This window comes from Arvicanthis niloticus, chromosome 24 (genome assembly GCF_011762505.2).
Source record: "Arvicanthis niloticus isolate mArvNil1 chromosome 24, mArvNil1.pat.X, whole genome shotgun sequence".
Taxonomy (NCBI): Eukaryota; Metazoa; Chordata; class Mammalia; order Rodentia; family Muridae; genus Arvicanthis; species Arvicanthis niloticus.
This window is the reverse complement of record NC_133432.1, coordinates 29,784,427-29,797,016: the sequence shown is the minus strand read 5'-3', so window position 1 is coordinate 29,797,016 and position 12,590 is coordinate 29,784,427. Positions and strand designations below refer to the sequence as shown.

Below are 12,590 nucleotides of genomic sequence, written 5' to 3'. Positions count from 1 at the left end.
AAGTCCCGGGACATGGCCATGTAGGGGTGGATGCCATGTGCCCCCCACTGGCTTCCTTCTTAGGAAAGTCACACTTCCCTTTTAGTGTTGTAGGGAAGAAAAAAAAAAAACTTTTTTTAAGTCACAGTAGTTAAAAGGAAATTTAGTGTCTGTAACTGGACCCTGTCATAGACACCCAGGAGTGACAATCCCCTGCGCGACCTCTGGGCTGTCTGCCGCAGATCTGCAGCTGAACTGGAATCTTCCATGAGGAACCTGGAGACTGTGAGCCAGCAATTTGGCATGGGTGTTTCCCAGGCCTGAGCTCTAGACATGTCCTCCAGGATGTCTGGCCATTTCCATGGCTTCTTAGGGACACAGGCTGGGTCTTGAGTTGGGAATGTTTTCCCTCCACTTAGGAGCTTTCAATGACAGGAGACAATGGCCTGTCTCCAGTGTATCTGGGAGTGTGTAGATCGTCATAGTGCTTGCTGACTTCACAGACATTGGGCTTTGCAATGAGAATGGTGACAGTCATGCTCCAGTGTATTATTCAGGGCAATAAAGAAGCTGCTGTCAGCCCCACAGCAACACAGGAACTCCCCACCCCCACCCCCTGCACGGGCTTCAGGCTAACCCTCTTCCTGCTGGGATGCCAGGATGCCTATGCTCTGTGTGGGAAGCATGGAGCCCCCTGCTGATGCCCTGCTCTCCCACCAGTCAGTCTCACCTCCTCCCTGTTCCCACCTCAGCATCGTGCCAGATTTTTGTCCCTACACTGGATGCTTCCACATATCTGGTTGGCTCCCTTTATCCTCTGGAGCTCAGCCTCATGGTCACTGTGTCTAAGCCATGCTGACTGTGTCCCTTTATGGTCCCTGTGTCTGCGCCTGCAGTTTGACTATCTGTTCTGTCTCCTAACATCTGTTGTATGCTGATCCTTTGAGGGCAGGACCATGCCTGGACATTCCCCACACTGGAGAGATACAGGGCGGCTTCTGTTTTCCCAGTCTTTACATGTAGAGGCTTCATGTACATTTCATCCCCGTGGACATCTTTCTTGGGAGTTTCTGTGACCATCCCAAGCTCACATATGAAGAAACCAAGGTTGACATGGGTTCCCTTTATTTACTTGCTAGTGATGTAGATGTGGCATGTGGTGACTCCCAGAGCCATGGCAGCTTTTCTGCCAGCCTGGTAGAAGACTGGACACGTTGCTGAGGTCCAGGGCAGGAAGTAAGAACAAGCTGGGATCCTTAATGTCCCCGACTATTTTCTAGGTCTGTGAATAGGTTGATGTTTTGTTAGCATTTAGCAACGTTAAGTTGGCTTTCCAATTTTTTTTTGTCATTGATTTGTGTGTGTGTGTGTGTGTGTGTGTGTGTGTGTGTGTGTGTGTGTGTGTAGGTTGCTATGTTGTTACATAGCTCTGGCTGGCTTTGAAGCCGAGATCCTCCTGCCTCTACCTGAGAATCCTGGGATGAAGGGTTGCTGAGATAATCCAGTGAGTTAAGGCAATACGTGTCACCAAGCAGGATGACCTGAATTTGATCCCCAGGATCCATCCACATGGTAGAAGGAGAGAACTAAATGCTGGGATGACGGGTTTATTCCAGCACACCAGGCTCCCCAGGCCAGAATACACCAACCTGGGTGTGTTTACTTGTGCATGTGTATGTGTGTGGAGGTGGGTATGAGTCTGGGAGAAATGTGTGTGCATGTGTATAAACGTGAGTGTAGAGGCCATCCACCTTGTTTGTAAGACGGGTGGCTCTCACTGGCCTAGAGATGAGCAATTGAAGCTAAGCTGGACGACCAGTGAGCTATAGAGATCACCTGACTCTGCCTTTTTCTCTGCCAGGGGGCTGACGTGGGTACTAGGTACTAAACTCAGGTCTTCTGGAAGAGCAGCAGGTGCTCTTAACCATCAAGCCGTTGCTCTAACACAAATGGATTGCTTTAAAAAAAAAATGAACATCTTATTATTATTTGTGGATGGGGGCAGTGAATGTATAGAAACACTACATAGTTAAATAATACTGAGATTATAAATTTGGGTAACCAAGGCTATCTCTATGTGAGAGCTGCACCTCAGACTCAGATTCTCATGCCTGTGCGGTGAGCACAGACTAAACTTTCCCCAACATCACCTCCAGCTGTGACTTTAAAGACAGGAAGCCCCACCTGTCCCCCAGCCCTGACAGGAAAGTCAGAGTCCCTCTCTGCATGGGCTCCGGAGCTCACTGTGAGCTCTCCTTACAAGTGGGCCTAATCTCTGTTGGGGCCCCTGGTGAGGAGCATGAGCTCCTGGCTCATGTGCTCCCTGCCCATGTGCTCCCTGCTTGTCCTCCCTGTGCACACTGGCAGCCCTGGAGTGGTCTCATGTTTACATACCCCACTCCATCCATCAGCCAAATTTATAAACATGCAAAGGCCCAGGAGCCAGGTTGGGGATCCAGCTGCGGTTACAGGTGCCTGGGGACTCCAGGCACTGTGGGCACCAGCTGCGGACCCAGGAGTCACTTGTTAAGCCAGGCACAGCCTGGCTACAGACTGGGTGAGTGAGCCTGGGTGATAAAGCCCACCTTGCCATGCAGTGCTGTCTATGTCTAAAGAGTGGACTCGTGGGGCGGGCACTGAGATATCTAGGCATGTTGGTGGCCCTGGACCTGGCTACACCCACACGGAGGCCCTGAGGACCAGGTTGCAGGAACCTCTCAACATCTCTGAGCCTCAGTCACCGAGGGTGTTAAATGAGATGCAGAAGTCCCCAGGCAGCTGCCTGCCTCAGGGACTTGGGTGATCAGAGAGTCTGTGGGAGCTAAGAGCTAAATGCTGGCTCCTTGGAGGTGGGTCCCACACACTGCAATCTTCAGTGTCAGACTCACTGTGTTGTGCTGTATTGTGTTGTGTTTGAAAAAGGATCTCATGTAGCCCAGGGCTGGCCTTGAATGCACTGTGGAGCTGAGGATGACTTTGATTTAATTTCTTATCCTTGCACCTGTTTCCTGAGTGCCAAGATTACAGATTCGGTCCATACCTGAACAGCGCCCCCCCCACCTCTCTGTCTGTCTCTCTGTCTCTCTCTCTTTCTCTCTCTCTCTCTCTCTCTCTCTCTCTCTCTCTCTCTCACACACACACACACACACACACACACACATACTCACACTCTCTCTCTCCTCTCTGGCTCTGTCTTTCTCTGTCTCTATCTCTTTTGTCCTTCCCTCCTTCTCCCCTTCCATCCTTTTATCAGTGTGTGTGTGTGTGTGTGTGTGTGTGTGTGTGTGTGTGTGTGTGTCTGCTATATGTGTGGATGTCCATGGGGTCCAAAAGAGAGCACTGGGTTTCTCAGGAGCTGAATTTTCAGGCAGTTGTGAGCCACCTGACACAGATGAAAATCTTCTGGAAGAATAGCAATCACATTAAACCATCTCTCCAATCCGAAGAATTACCTTCAAAAAAAAAAAAAAAAAAAAAAAAAACCAACCCAACAAACATTTACTTATTTGTAGGGATGTGGCACATGTGTGGAGGTCAAAGGACAACTTTTAGGAGATGTTCTCTCCTTCTACCATGTGAATCCTGGAGATAGAACTCTGTCATTAGACTTGGATGCAAGCGACGTTACCCAGAGCAGCTCAATGGTGTCTTTTTCCTGTTTCTTCTTCCTTCTCTTCCTCTTCCTGTTCCTTCTACCTTCTCCTCCTCCTCCTCCTCCTCCTCCTCCTCCTCCTCCTCCTCCTCCTCCTCTTCTTCTTCTTCTTCTTCTTCTTTCTCCTCTTCTTCTTCATCCTTCTCCTCCTTCTTGTTGTGAGGTTTTTTTGTCTTTGTTGTTTTACTTTGGCCTTATTTTTGTTTGATGAGCAGGATTTTTGGCCAAGGTCTCACTGTGTAGTCCAGGGTAGCCTCAAACTCACAACAATCCCTTTGCTTCAGCTTCCTAAATTCTGGGATGCCAGGTTCACCATACTTGACTAAACTCTGCTGTCCTTTCTGGGAATTACTGGCAGTGCTAAAAGCCACTCTATCTTCCTGACCCACGAAGGTGACAGGTGGAGACTCTGACGCAGGAAGGACTTACCTAAAAGAAGCCATGGTCTAGCTGTGTAGTTGCCCATCTCAGGTAGCCAGCTGCGTGAGCATGGGAGGCATTTGGTTGCCCAGATGCCTCGGGGTGCCCTGGTCTTGTCTTTAATGTTCCCAGAGGCCAGTGACCTGCTGCAGCTGCTCTGTTAATCATTGAGCCAGCTTCGTCTGTAGACCTGCTGCCCTCCTGGGAGTAAGGAGGGGCTGCATAGCTCAGCAGGTGTATGACCCTGAGACCATGCTCCCCCTTGCCTCCCTAGAGCCCCCCCTCAACATGGCTGAGACAGCTCATTGTCCTTAAGCTGCAGTCCAAGGTCAGCTCTCAGCATAATGACAAAGTTCTGGCACCTTGGGGCTATCCCCACCATTACCGTCAGGACCTCTGGGGGAGGCTCTGGGGAGGTCCCTATTTTGGGGGAGCTTCCATTGTGTCAGTAAAATCAAGGTTCAGACAGGACAGACAGGCTTCTAGGTGTCTGTCTGGGAGGGTGCATTAGCCAACCACAACAATTCAGAGCTCAGATCCCATGGGAGTTCACCTCCCAGAAAGCCTGGTGGACCCACAAAGAGGAAAGAGGCCAGCATAGTTAAAGATGGCAGCAACTGTATGTACATGGAAGAAAGGAGCAGGAAGCAGGGACACACAGGCAGTGGCTCCTGCTGCAGGCTCCCCAAGTGACTCCCTCCACATGCCCACCTAAGCAAGTGATCCCCAAAATACAATGTACCCCAGCAAGCAGCTTCCAACATGTCCCCCAACAGCTGACCCATACACTTGACTGACTCTTGCCTGTCCCTTCTCCCACAGGGCACTGCTTCAGTCCTCCAGCGACGATCCCCCAACGAGGAGTATGTGGAAGTGGGGCGCCTTGGACCCTCTGACTACTTCGGTGAGTTGGGGGTTTCACCACTCAAGATGTGGCATCTCATTTGGGGTCCTGGGTCAGGAGCTGCATGGGGCTTCCTTAGACCCCAGAGTGGGATCTGGAGGTTAGGCAAGCCACATGCAGCTGTGACAGAGGCCTCAGATGGAGTCACCTCAAACTGAGGTCTGGGACTGGACTGAGACCACATGATTAATAGTCCTGGAGCCTACCTGCTGATCTGGGGGAAAGCAGAGCCCTGGTGAGAGACCCGGGACCACAAGCTGCTCATTCCTGTAGCCACTAAGAAAGAGGGTCTTGAGTACATCTAGAATGTTCTTACAGATGGAACTAGGTCATGGAGAAGCCTGGACCACATCAAGGCATCTGTTGCATGTGGGGCTGCCAGGCAGGTCACAGAACAATGTTAAATTTGAATTTCAGATAATTAGCATGTAATTGGGGGTGGGCTGGGATGCTAAGACCAGGGTATCATATAACCCAGGCTGGCTTCAGACTCCCTATATAGATAGGAGTGACCTTGAGTTTTCCATCCTCCTGCCTCTACCTTCTGAGCGCTGGGTTCACCTCTCCTGGTTTGTGCAGGGCTGGGAATGGAGCCCAGAGCTCTGTGCGTGCACAGCAAGTGTTTCACAGGACGTTCTTGTACTAGAAAGAGTTTACGCCGGGTCCTGCATTTATTTGTGCAGGGCTTGCCATCCTAAAGGAAGGCTGAGGCAGGAGGATGGCATGTTCAAGGCCTGTCCTAGGCAACTTATAATAATGATACTATTACTACTAATAATAATTTTTAAAAGTCTCAGGCTGTAGCTCAGTGGCAGCATGCTCACCTAACATGCATGAGCTTGTGTTCAGTTCCTAGGAAAACACACGCACATACACACACACACACACACACACACACACACACGAGCACGCACACATGCGTGTGTACACATCTCTCTCTCTACACACACACGCGCACGCACACACATACACACACACACACACACACGAGCATGCACACATGCGCATGTACACATCTCTCTCTCTACACACACACACGCACACTCTCTACACACACATGCACATGCACCCACTCACACACGCACACGCACACACGCACACATCTCTCTTTACACACACGCACACACACACACACACTCACTACATTTGTAATTCAAGACCAGGATTCCCAGCACTTGGGAGGCAGAGGCAGGTGGATTTCTGAGTTCGAGGCCAGCCTGGTCTACAGAGTGAGTTCCAGGACAGCCAAGGCTATACAGAGAAACCCTGTCTTGAAAAACAAAACAAAACAAAACAAAACAAACAAACAAACAAAAAGACCAGGATTAATAATTCATGGGTTCAATCCCTAGCAACCCATATCCCAGGTATGGTAGTGCAGTTTTCAATCCCCAATATTCAGGAGGAGACAAGATATCAGGCAGTCATCTTCAGCTCCATAGTAAGTTCTAGGCCAGCCTGAGAGATATGGGACCCTGTTTCAACGAAAGAAGGAAGAAAACCACAGGTTCACCTGGCATCCCACTGGGAAGGAAGGCCGTTCCATATCATGAACCTTGACGTTTTTCTTTTCTCCAGGGGAGATTGCCCTGCTTCTGAACCGGCCCCGTGCAGCCACTGTGGTGGCCCGGGGTCCCCTCAAGTGTGTGAAGTTAGACCGGCCTCGTTTTGAACGTGTCCTGGGCCCCTGCTCGGAGATCCTGAAGAGAAACATCCAGCGTTACAACAGCTTCATCTCCCTCACTGTCTGAGCTTCTGTTGCACCTGCACCCTTGGGGGACCTCCCCATGTGGCCCTGTGACCCATTCCCTATGCCAGGGGCCTGGGAGCTGCTGGTTAGTGGCTGAGTGGGGCTGGTGCCTGGCACAGAGCCTCCCCTTTCTCTGGACTTACTTTTGGAATAAATAACCATCTTGTGCTTTCTAAAAACAAAGGGCAAGAGGCAGCCCCAGACCAGGGATGTGACAGCTGGCTCCCCGATGGTGGCCCTGGAGCCTTATCTTGGGTCCACCCTATCCCCTCTCCAAGTCTTCTGGGAATTCTTGTTTGATCCCCATACTAGAACCGGCCCTGTGTCCTGCCAGGTCTCAAGAGTGAGACTGCAGCTACCCTTATAGCTTCCCCCCAAAGCTGGTAGTTAATCAGAACACTGTCTCTGGTCCTTGTAAGACTCTCTGGTCTAGGCCCAGGTATAAAACAGATAATGACAAATGGAGATGTCCTCAAGTGATCGCTCAAGTTGAGAGCAGAAACAGAAGCTGAAAGACATTCTTGGTCCCTGCCCACTGTCCCCAACTCTCAGAAGGACCCCTGAGGGACCCAAATTGATCCCAGACTCCTATCCAGGGACTAAGCTATGGCCCTATAAAGTCAGGGGTGGTGGTTGAGCCCACTCATTTACTCTCACACCTCTTGGAAAGTCCATTTCCGGGTAGGCCAGGCACCCTGACCTCATGTCAGGACAGTTGGCCAAGCCTGTGACCCCTTACTGGCTAGACGCCCAGATTGGGCAGGAAGTGTGGCTGATGGTGGGGTTTTCCAAACGTGGTGAGTCTGAGCTGAGTCCCCATCTCCTGGAGACCAGGAGCCATGGCTCTGTCAACCTGCCTCTTGGAGACCCCAAGGGACAGCAAGGAACTCCAGCTTGCTGGTTAAGGCTGTAGGTTTGAACCTTCCCAGACTCTCTGCGTAAAGCCCGAATCCCTGTCCCCTGACTCCCAAACATCTCTCACCCGAGTCTCTCTGCTCCCCTACAAGAGGGGATAATGTACTGAAACCAGGCTTGACCTCACATCCCCAAACCATCAACAGTGGAGCGTGATATGAGCCAGCCAGACTCGAGGGCCACATGAGTGGCCACAACTGCTCAGTGTCCCCTGGGTGACCGGCATGTCATGAGACAGTGTGATCAACCTTTTCTCGCCCCGCTGTGCACGTCTAAGTGACCCTTCCAGCTGACCATCAGCTCCCCGCTGTGTGGCCCTGGCCACGTGTGTCTTGCCTGCACTGTGGACTATCTGTGGATTCTGTGGCCCTGCTCCTCTGTCCCCTATTTATGTCATCAAGTACTGCATGGACTATTAAATGTGCAATGAAGAACCCTTTCCCAATCGGGAGCCTCGGTCTAAATCTCTTGTAGATAAGAATCTGTTCTGGTGATTCCAAGTAATTAACACTGAGCTGGGGAGAGCTGGCTTAGCAGGTAAAATGCTTTTCATGCAAACGTGAAGCCCTGAGTTCAAATCTCCAGACTTACAGCCAGACAAAGTATCAACCATATAATCCCAGGGCTCCTACCGCAAGGCGGGGCCTAGACAGGAGAATCTCTGGAAGTGCTCAGCCCAGCCTGCTTGTCATACCCACGTGGTACAAGAGACCTTGTCCTAAACCAGGTGGAAGGTGAGTGCAACTTTGACTTCTGACCTACACCTGTATGTCATGGCACACTTGAACACGTGCATGCATGTATACGCGCGTGCGCGCGCACACACACACACACACACACACACACACACACACACACACACTTTAAAAACTACTAAAGCGCCAGGCGGTGGTGGCGCATGCCTTTAATCCCAGCACTTGGGAGGCAGAGGCAGGCGAACTCCCTGAGTTCGAGACCAGCCTGATCTACAGAGCGAGTCCCAGGACAAATAGGGCTACACAGAGAAATCCTGTCTCAATAAACAAAAACAAACAAACAAAACCATTAATGCTGAGCCTGGTCCAGTCTACATAAATTAATCTACATAAATAAAGTAAAAAGTTAAAAAAAAAAGATGGTGAATGTAGCTCATTGGTTGAGTGCTTATTAAAGGCACCACCAGCAAGGGGCCAGGAGTGCGGCTCTGTAGTAAAACGCCTAGAATCCCCCAATGAGGGGCTGGAGGTGTGGCTCAGTGGTGGAGCCCCTACCTAGAATCCCCCAATAAGGGGCTGGAGGTGTGGCTCAGTGGTGGAGCTCCTGCCTAGAATTCCCCAGAGAGGGGCTGGGGACATGGCTCAGTGGTAGAGCCCCTGCCTAGAATTCCCCAGAGAGGGGCTGGGGTGTGGCTCAGTGGTAGAGCCCCTGCCTAGAATCCCCCAGTGAGGGACTGGGGACGTGGCTCAGTGGTAGAGCCCCTGCCTAGAATCCCCCAGTGAGGGGCTGGGGGCGTGGCTCAGTGGTAGAGCCCCTGCCTAGAATCCCCCAGTGAGGGGCTGGGGTGTGGCTCAGTGGTAGAGCCCCTGCCTAGAGTCCCCCAGTGAGGGGCTGGGTGGGGTGTGGCTCAGTGGTAGAGCCCCTGCCTAGAATCCCCCAGTGAGGGGCTGGGGTGTGGCTCAGTGGTAGAGCCCCTGCCTAGAATCCCCCAGTGAGGGGCTGGGGTGTGGCTCAGTGGTAGAGCCCCTGCCTAGAATCCCCCAGTGAGGGGCTGGGGTGTGGCTCAGTGGTAGAATATCTGCCTAACATGTACCTTGTGTGAGCTCAATATCCTGTGCTGCAGAAACAAGTGAGTAGAGTTAAGATGGCAGTGTTTTGTCACTATCTGCATGCGCGGTACATTGAAGTTATCATTACACTCTGCTACAGACTGTCATCTTCCTACCTTAGATAGCACACATTAGATATGAACTTCCTATCACACCCCTACCCTTCTATCTTCTGTAACTTCATATATCCAAACCAAAGTCTGTCTGTCTGTCTGTCTGTCTGTCTGTCTCTATCTATCTATCTAATCTATCTATTTTGGGACAAAGTCTTACTATAGAGCTCTTGCTGGCTTCCAGCTCATGAAATTCTCCTGCCTCGGTTTCTTGTGTACTGGGTTTATAGGCCAGCATCACCATGCCTAGCTAACTAGTTTCAACATTGTCAGCGCAAATGGGGGTCTGTGTTGGTCAGACCCCTGTTTGCTACAAGTGTCCTGGGCATAGTCAAATAGACAGGGCCCAGTCCCAACCTTGTTCCCATGGCTGATGCCCTATGGTTTCCTTTATTGCAGGGATGGGGCCATGCTGTTGCCAGATAGCGGGGTAAACTAAGCCTTGAGAGGAAAGAGATTGATTGGTGTCACTAGTCACATTTCTCGTGGGTACAGTGGGAACTGGGATAGAGAACACCTCTCCATTTCATTATGGCCTCTGGCCTCTGGCTAGCTGTGGTGCGCAGTTTGCTTACCTTGAGAGCAGGGAACCCTCCCATCACCGTATCTGACAAATTCTTATTGTTCTCCTCAGCTCACTTTTTCACCTGTCAGTGAATTTACGTGCGTTCACTTTTCCTTCACCCTTGATTCTTACCCACAATCCCTAGCCCTTCCTATGAGTCCTCAGCCATAAGCCAACTGCCCTGCCAAAAGCATTTCCTTGAGGCCTGGGTTTTCTGATGATGAAGACAGAGGCCTGTTGTGGCTGGGTGCCAGCAGGTGGGGCTCAGCCCTGCTGGTCTGACGGCCTTGGCTGGCCCTTCCAGACAGTGGACAGTCCTGACCTTGGCTGGCCGCTTCAGTCTATGGACAGTCCCGGCCTTACTCCCCCAGTTCCGCTGAATCAGCTGGGCTGGCGGGTGACTCACTTTGAGGTCAGGCTTGTCTCTTGGGAGACAGGCAGCAGCCTCCTGCAAGAACCAGGGCTGGGTGATTTCACATCCGGGGTACCCTGGCCCAAGCTTTAGATTTAGTGCCCCCTTCTGCTCCCCCTACCTTCCACTTAGTTTACTTCTGAGATCAGCTGGCCCGGGTCCTGCCAGGAAGTCTCCATTGACACCAGCCTGGCTGCTTTCTCTCTACACTTGCCTCTGTGATGTCACCACATTGGGAAGCTGGTACTTGAGGCTTCCTCCACCATCTCCAGCTCCAGTTGGTTGGTAATGATCCTTCTTCATCCTGTCTCTGTCCATTCTGTGCCCATAGACGAGGCCAGTCTGGGAAATAGTGCTATACTGTCTTTAAAAATTAAAGTTAAAAATAAAAACACATATAAGTTGGGTGTGGTGGTATATGTCTTTAATCCCAGCACTCAGGAGGCGGAGGCAGGAGGATCTCCATGAGTTTGAGGCCAGCCAGGGCTACTTACATAGCGAGACACTGTGTCAAAAACAAAAACAAAAACAAAACAAAATGCCATACAAATGTAAAATGACAGGCTGGCATATGCTCCGGACATTACATGCCTGACACAGTCAAGGGCCTGGACTCCGTTCCCAACGCTTGGGAGAAAAACAAGGTCCACTGTGTGTTTATATCTGTAAGCACATTCCTTGAAAAGGTTTTGAGGGCCTCGGTGACCCACAAGTACCTCGGGGGCCTGGGGGCCACAGACTAAGTTTAAGGAAAGGCCTTTTTCTGTCAGATGTCCCTTCAGAACAGAGACCTGTATCACTTCACAGGAGCCGTCAGCCCCTTCATTAACCTCCCTGAAAAAAATATTCTTTTGACTTCTACAAGTCAGTTTTGTACATTTTAATAAAATACTTAAGGGCTGGGGATGTGACTCGGTCAGTAGAATGTTTGCTTAGTGTGTGTGAGGCCCCAGGTTCCATAATCAACCAACCAGACAACAGAAAAGCCAAAACACAGTGCTTGCTTGGCACGGAACTTAGTGATGACCTAACACCTATGTACCACCCAGGTATGGCTGATGTGCCCTGTGCTAATTTAAGCATTTGTGTGTGTGTGTGTGTGTGTGTGAGTGTGTGTGAGTGTGTGTGTAAGTGTATAAGTGTGTGCGAGTGTGTATAACTGTATGTGTATGTGTGCGTGTGTGCGCGTGCATGCGTTTGTGTGCACACACTTGTGGAAGCCAGGGATTGATGTCACAATGTCAGGTGTCTTCCTCCAACCATTCTCCGTCTTGTTTACTAGGCCAGCTGGCCATGAAGACCCTGATATATTCCCAACCCTGCTCCCCAGTACTAGGATTTCAGGTACACATCCCCACACTTGGCTCTATGCCTGGGTGCTGGGGACTGACTTGGGTTCTCGTGTTTGCACACATCAAGCACTTTACCTAGTGACCCATCTCCCCAACCCCAATGCTCTCATTTGAGATGAGATTCTCTGACTTTGTCTGGAACTTGCCAAGTAGGCTAGGACGGCTGGCTAGCCATGGAGCCCCAGGGTTTCTCCACCCTTCTAGCACTGGAATTACAATTATGCTTCAACATGTCTCCTCCCTCCCTCCCTCCCTCCCTCCCTCCCTCCCTCCCTCCCTATCTTTCTTTAGTAGTGCCACTATGTAGTCCAGACTTGAGGTCCCCCCTTTCAGTCTCCCAGGTGTTGGCATTACAGACATGTAACATCAAGTTTGGCTCGTGGTTTTTATTATCTGTTTGGCATAAGGCATTTTGCTTAACGTCTCAGAGCTTGGATGATCTCACCCATGAACTGGGAGGAATATTTGCCTCTCAGGCCTGGTTGTAGCAAGGCATGATTGTAGGTAAGGAGTGCTAACTCAGCAAAAGAAGCTCACAGGCTAAGTTGTCATTGCATGGGACATCAAATCCTATCACGCATAATGGCAAGCACCTCTGGCTTCACCCAAGCACATCAGCTGTAGTACCCGCATTCGTTAGACGCAGAGCGGCCACTTTCTTGCTGGCACACGGCTTGGATTGTGTGTGGCTCTGATATCCCACCTAGAGAGGACCTATCCTAG

General features: G+C 50.8%; 1 protein-coding gene across 5 annotated transcripts in view; it reads left to right on the top strand.

Moving 5' to 3' along the window:
• Positions 1-8,054, top strand: part of Prkar1b (protein kinase cAMP-dependent type I regulatory subunit beta) — a 140,215-nt gene extending 132,161 nt beyond the window's left edge. For all 5 annotated transcript variants that reach the window (XM_076923439.1, XM_076923437.1, XM_076923434.1 and 2 more), the window contains exons 10-11: positions 4,874-4,955; positions 6,534-8,054. In XM_076923439.1, the coding sequence (XP_076779554.1) occupies positions 4,874-4,955; positions 6,534-6,706 (255 nt within the window). In that variant the 3' untranslated portion in view covers positions 6,707-8,054. The remainder of the gene's footprint in view (positions 1-4,873; positions 4,956-6,533) is intronic.
• The last annotated feature ends 4,536 nt before the right edge of the window (positions 8,055-12,590 follow it).